Source organism: Echeneis naucrates, chromosome 12 (assembly GCF_900963305.1).
Source record: "Echeneis naucrates chromosome 12, fEcheNa1.1, whole genome shotgun sequence".
Taxonomy (NCBI): domain Eukaryota; kingdom Metazoa; phylum Chordata; class Actinopteri; order Carangiformes; family Echeneidae; genus Echeneis; species Echeneis naucrates.
In genome coordinates this window covers 16,159,914-16,166,263 of record NC_042522.1, presented here as the reverse complement: position 1 = coordinate 16,166,263, position 6,350 = coordinate 16,159,914, and the positions used below count along the sequence as shown (strand labels likewise).

Genomic DNA, 6,350 nt, shown 5'->3' with positions numbered 1-6,350 from the left:
GTGCTGCCTCTTGCATGTGCATAGTGTGTGATTGTGTGTGAGATTGTGTGATTGTGTGTGAGATTGAGATTGTGTGATTGTGTGTACATGTCTATTTCAGAGAGTAAATTGAGAAAAATGTTTGGTGTGTGTGCATTGATTCCCTCAGTGTGTGTAACAACATAAAGCGTTCTTTCTTTAAGCAGCATTTTTTAGTGCAAGACTTTTACTTGGAGTGTCCCCCCCCCCAGAATAATTAGAGGATCTGAATATTTGTTGGATAGCACCACCACATTTACTAGATCAACTATACAAATGTAAGGTTCTTTTTGAGTATTTTTCTTCTCCGCTACATTGACAGTGACTGTTTTATTTTTAGTTTTTTATTTATTTATTTCAGTAATTCTTCTGTGATATCACAAAAGTAATGACAGTTTTTGTTTGTTTGCTTTTATTATGTTCTTTCCCAAGTAAACTATCTGACTACGTCCTCTCTAATATCTAGTGAAAAAAAATCTAATGTATTAGTGTTGACATTATTTTTATTTTTTAAGTGCAGCACTTCAAAATATAAACACGGCAGTTGGTTAAGGACATTTCTTACATTCTGGTTGTATCTCAAGTGTGTGATCTGTATTCATTTGAAGGTGAAGCAAGATGAGATGTGACAGGTCTTTCAAATTATAAGCCTTGTGTTTGTGCTTGTGTTTTGTTTTTATTTGAGAGCAAAAGACTCATAGTGAGTCATACCCATCGCTGCTGATGTGGCTGATCCAGCTTTTATCATGTGCAGGTCTCATAAAGCCAACAGTCCTAAAAACGTGGAAAATCAAAGTCTTGATGTAAAATACTCAAATGTTACAAATGCATCACCATTTAAAAAGTGACAATTGTCTGAACATGCTGCAATGAAAAATATATTTTCCTCAGAACAGTGAAGACTGTAAGTTTGTACATTTAAATTATCAAGTAAAGAAACTAAAGTGTCCTGAATGAAGGCAGACAGTTTAAATTAGTTTAAATGGATGTTATCTTACATACAGACTCAATAATAAATCCTCTGTTCTTGCTGAGCCGGCCAAATGTCAAGCAGTCATAAGGATGCTGATAAATGAATGCAGGAAATAAGTGAAGAAGTGAACCTGGTCCTGAAGGTCTCTCTGACGGCGGCTCTGCGCTCACTGGCTGCAGGAGACTCAGAGGAGGAGACTCACCGAAGAAACTTCCTCGTCTGTTGTGTGTCTGTTAACACAGTGAAGTGCAGCTCACAGAGCATCTGAGCCGCCGGAGGAGAGGAGGCTCTCCTGTGGATTGCTCCTGATCTGCACCAACTCAGGCGGGATGTGGACGCGTAAAGGAGACATTTGGAGACGATGGATCCGCCTAACTTTGGAGAACTCGGGAAACGCGCGTTAATGGAAAGTGTCACAATCCCAAAAGTGAGCGGACTGAAAGAGTGAACTCTCTGCAGCCATGAACAGCACGGCCACGGCCGGGAGGTTCCAGGCGCTCACCATCCCGGCCATCATGTTCATTTTCGGGGTGGTGGGGAACGTCATCGCCATCGTGGTGCTGCGGATCTCCCGAAAGGAGCAAAAGGAGACCACTTTCTACACTCTGGTGTGTGGCCTGGCCGTGACGGACCTCCTGGGCACCCTGCTGGCCAGCCCCGTCACCATCGCCACCTACATGAAGGGCTCCTGGCCGGGGGGGGACCCGCTGTGCCAGTACTCCGGCTTCGTCCTGCTCTTCTTCTTCTTGGTCCAGCTCAGCATCGTGTTCGCCATGTCGGTGGAGAGGTACCTGGCCATAAACCACGCGTACTGCTACAACCGGTTCGTCAACCAGCGGCTGGCCGCGCTCACCCTTTTGGCCATTTACATCTCCAACATCGTGTTCTGCGCGCTGCCCAGCCTGGGGCTCGGACAGGTGAAGCGGCAGAAGCCCGGGACGTGGTGCTTCATAGACTGGCAGACCAACCGCACTTCGGTGGCCGCTTTTAACCTCATGTACGCGGGCGTGAACTCGGCCATCGTGCTGGCCACCGTCGTGTGCAACGTGATGGTGTGCGGCGCGCTCATCCTGATGCACAAGCGCTTCATCCGGCGCACGTCGCTCGGCACCGACCGGCGGCGCATCGCCGAGCTCCGGCGGAGACGGAGCTTCGGGCGTTTGGCCGGAGCAGAGATCCAGATGGTGATCCTGCTCATCGCCACCTCCGCTGTGGTGCTCATCTGCTCTATACCTTTAGTGGTGAGTAACAAAAAACACAACACAAGCTCAGGTGAAATTAAAGTCACTGAAGAAGAAGAAGACCAGATAAAGTTTTGCCTGCTGACTCGTGGCACATCGAGGTGGTTGACAGATGTGAACTTGGTGTTCCAGGTTGAGATCTCTGCGGTCGGTGAGACATGTCTGAGGTGTCACAGCTGACGTGACACGAGATTTTAATCTTATCATTATAAGGAAAATGGTGCAGTGATCTAAATTTCTCCTAAACTTTTAGAGTTGTGTGTGTGTTCACGATGAAAAGTCATTTTGAGGGAGTTTTTTTTTTTTTAAGTCAAATCAAAAAGTTAAACAATGACTAAACAAATTCCCAACCTACTTTTTTGCTTTGTGTAAATCCCCGCTTGTGTTTTACTGCTTGTCTGAAGCTTCATAATCACTTTGGGGAAACTTTGGGATAATTTTTGCATAGAACTGACTCTTGTCTGCTGTGTTATCTGTCTGCCTCTAAAAGGCCTGTGTGAAGAGGAGGATTTATTAGAGCCGGAAAAACATGAACATCAAGTGCCACTTGTTGACAAATGATAATGATGAGACTCATAGCAGAGGCCAGAGTCTTTCACATGACTGCCGCCATCTGCTGTGCCTGCACAGAGGTGATGTCAGGATGAGTCTGTTTAGGTTTGTCCTTTCCACGCTGCCTTTGTGCGAATGTCAAATAAAAAAGCATTTTACTTCAGCCAGGTTTGGGCTCCATCAGAGCTTTGAAATATTCTTTCTGTTCCCTTTGTTTAACAACAAAAAGAAAGAAATACTTGTGGAAGCTCACGATATTCCTAAATCTTTCTCCTATTTCTCTCCTGCGCTTCTCAGTTGAGGATTTTTGTGAACCAGCTGTACAGAGACCAGAAAGAAGAGTCCATCGGACTGAACAAAGACCTGCTGGCCATCCGCATGGCCTCCGTCAACCCCATCTTGGACCCCTGGATCTACATCCTGCTCAGGAAGACGGTGGTCCTCAAGCTGATGGAGAAAATCAAGTGTCTGTTCTGCAAAATGGGCGGACGGAGACGAGGGGACGGCGGCCAGTTCCGCTGCGCCGACGGCCGTCTCTCCTCCTCCATCATCTCCCGGGATTCTCCATCACTGGTGTCACAGGAGCTCCGGGAAATGGTGAGCACCTCGCAGACCTTCCTGTACCCCTCTGAGGAAAGTCCAAGCAGGATGGGCTCATTTGAAATGGGGTCACAGAGTGGCTCCAATCCAACAACTAGACAAACATTACAGGGCCCCCAGGAGGTCGAGGGGCCTGGAAAGGGACTTTCACAGACCGATTTAAAGGACACAACTATGACAGCGCTTCCAATGTGCCCCAAGGACCCGACTCTGTATGTGACTTTCACAGGCGAGACCGCAAACATCCAGGAGAAATGCATATAACAGTCCAATACTGTAACAGAACTGTCTCCGGACAGAAGACACGAACTAATGAGAGCGCAGAGAAGGGGGGAAAAAAAGCTTCTGAACACTCCGAAGTGTCTTCAGGTTTCTCCAGCTCCAGCTGTCTGGTGGACTGCTCGTAAAATGACATTAGGCTGGATGTATAACTGAACTAACAGCTTTATCAATGTATTACTCTTCAGTCGTAGCTTTATCACAAACACAGTCACTAAATACCCTTCAGCACAATCATAACAGCTATATCAAGAAACCAGAGAGTGGTGTGACATTGTAGAGGCGCTCTTTTGTTGCACTTTTTGAATTCCGAAACCACAGACAGGCCGTTCATAATGTGTGACAACCTGCACGATGAGTGTCAAGAATTCAAGCGAAAATGTGAAAGTGGTTCATGATGTTAATTTATTCTAAGTATGAAATTATACATTAATGTCTTCTCTGTGAGAAGGTGCAGACGTTAAATTGGTACAAGATGAACATGTTTGTTGTGTTTTGTTTGTTTTTTGGGTGCACATGCACATTTGCAAACACTTTGGTCATACATGTCGGGCAGCAGCTCGGACATCAAATCTAGAATAATTCCACCCGGTGTTCTTTAAGAAAAGGCAGCTATAACTGTGGCGTTTTCACAGCTCACATACTGGAGGGTGTTAAACTGAAACCATTCATTCACTTTGTGCAGCTCATTTATTTTCATGGGGATTAATCCAACTTCATCTTATTTTGCCTTCACGTAAAGACTTATCAGTCTTAGTCATGGAGTCACTGACAATGGAAGAAATCAGTTTTCCTTTCAGGTTTTCTCTTTTCTTTAAACGGATCTCCTGGTTCCACCATGTTTCCATAACATAAAGACATGTTCTGATTTCTGATTTCTTTTCCTTTTGTAGCAACATCAACAGCCAATTTTCTGCAAATGATGACTCTCTTTTGAACAAACTCATGTACCAAAACATTGAAAAACTGAAAATAAATGATAAATATTCATATAAACTGAGAAGTCCTGTTGCCATTTTTCAAAGAGAAACAGTTAACAGTTAAACTTTGTGAATGCAACGTACACTTAAACAAAAATTACCCAAAAGCAGTGGAACCTGAGTGAGGTCTTTGCCAGCTGCTGTTCAATAGTTGCATAAAAAAAAAAAAAAAAAAACTAAAAACGTTCTTAATAGCGAAAACCTTTCTCACCAATCGCTGGTTCAGATGTCATCTCTCACTTGCAGAAAGACCATTTCCTCACCCCTGAAGATTTTCTGGTCCAAAGTGGCCCCAGTCCAGAGTCTTCCCAGAGCAGTAAAAAGCTCCCTCTGAGAAACAAAAAGCCACTAAAGAGCGCTGTGACCCGAGACTGAAAAATCTGTTCAAGTTGTTGCGTCTCAGAAGGCAGGTAATGGTGATTGACAAAGCAGTCATGATGGGATTTTAACGGAGGGCAGAAAAAAAAACTAAACAAACTAATCCTTCTTCCTGGAAACTAGTCCCCTGTTTCGCCAACTCATCTGCAAACTCCAGTAACACATTGCAGAACTACAGTATATGAGACAAGCTGTTTTAGACATTTACATTCCTGCCAAGAGAGGCCTGTGGAAACAATCGAAGGTGGCATTCAGAAATAACTTTTCCTTTTAGCTTGGCGACGGATTCCTGAGCTGTAGGGAGTCCAGGAAATGATCGATTTAAAAGTGGTTACATCGCGTGTGATGTCATATCGAGATCGAAGTTCATTTTAGGGTTAGGGCGCAACAACATGAAAAATAAGGAGATCCAGATGTCAGATGGCATCAAAAAAATTCTACAATTTATCATTCACAAAACTTCTTATATGGTCGGTGTTGGGAAATGAATTCCTTAGCAAAAAATTACATCAGACAATCCATCACTCAGGAAGTGAGGTATTCTGAATCTCAGCATTAAAGGTTGCACCAATCCATCAAGCTGACGCTGCAACGCTTCATACGATAAGTGGAAAATGTTATCATCTGGCACCGCTTCATAAGATAGGGAATCATGATTTAATTCCATCCTCTTTCTACTCAGAGTTCATGGGAATCCATCCAATAGTTAGCAAGATATTTGGCGAAAAGGAATGTAACCCTTGAGGTGGTGCAGGAGGAAACATAATGAGAATATTAGATTCAGCAGATCAATGTCTAAACGAAGCAAATAGTTCAGCGCCTCATTTATTTTCCAAAATAAAACGGCACATTTCAAAGTGACCTTTTATGTGTCTTAATAATAACGGTGCTGATTCAGCAGCTTGATGTGTCACACTTGGCAGGTGGATGGATGATGTTGGCAACGCAGCACTGCTCATCAACACAGACTCAACCAATGAGGAGCGTTATGCATTTAGGTTTTGGTTCAATTGGGATGGAAGTTTGGTTTGGTGAAACTAATGCTGAATATATGCAGTGATTTTATTTTCTCCAACTCGTGTTAGATTTGAGAGGCTCAGACTGGCTGTTAGACCGTCCAGGTACACGTGTATTTACACTAAACTCGTCCGACACACCTTGATTATACACAGGTGACCTCCATTTACTTCGTTATGTAACTTCCTAAAAACTGCACCAGCATGATTTGGGTGTGTCACTGGCAAATGCTTTGGCTTTGGCCTTTTTATTATATATATATATATATATATATTCTTTGTCTTTGAAAGAGAGACTGAATTTAAAAATGAA

The 6,350-nt window shown here is 43.6% G+C and overlaps 1 protein-coding gene across 1 annotated transcript; it reads left to right on the top strand.

Moving 5' to 3' along the window:
- Positions 1-1,179: 1,179 nt before the first annotated feature.
- ptger4b (prostaglandin E receptor 4 (subtype EP4) b) lies at positions 1,180-4,844 on the top strand. Its single transcript, XM_029515883.1, has 2 exons — positions 1,180-2,232; positions 3,082-4,844. The coding sequence occupies exons 1-2, from the start codon at positions 1,453-1,455 to the stop codon at positions 3,646-3,648; spliced, it is 1,347 nt and encodes a 448-aa protein (XP_029371743.1). The 5' UTR covers positions 1,180-1,452; the 3' UTR covers positions 3,649-4,844.
- The last annotated feature ends 1,506 nt before the right edge of the window (positions 4,845-6,350 follow it).

Coding starts and splice junctions, on each gene's coding strand:
- ptger4b (XM_029515883.1), top strand. CDS start 1,453: ATGAACAGCACGGCCACGGCCGGGAGGTTCCAGGCGCTCACCATCCCG. Junction 2,233..3,081: donor TCTGCTCTATACCTTTAGTG/GTGAGTAACAAA, acceptor TGCGCTTCTCAG/TTGAGGATTTTTGTGAACCA.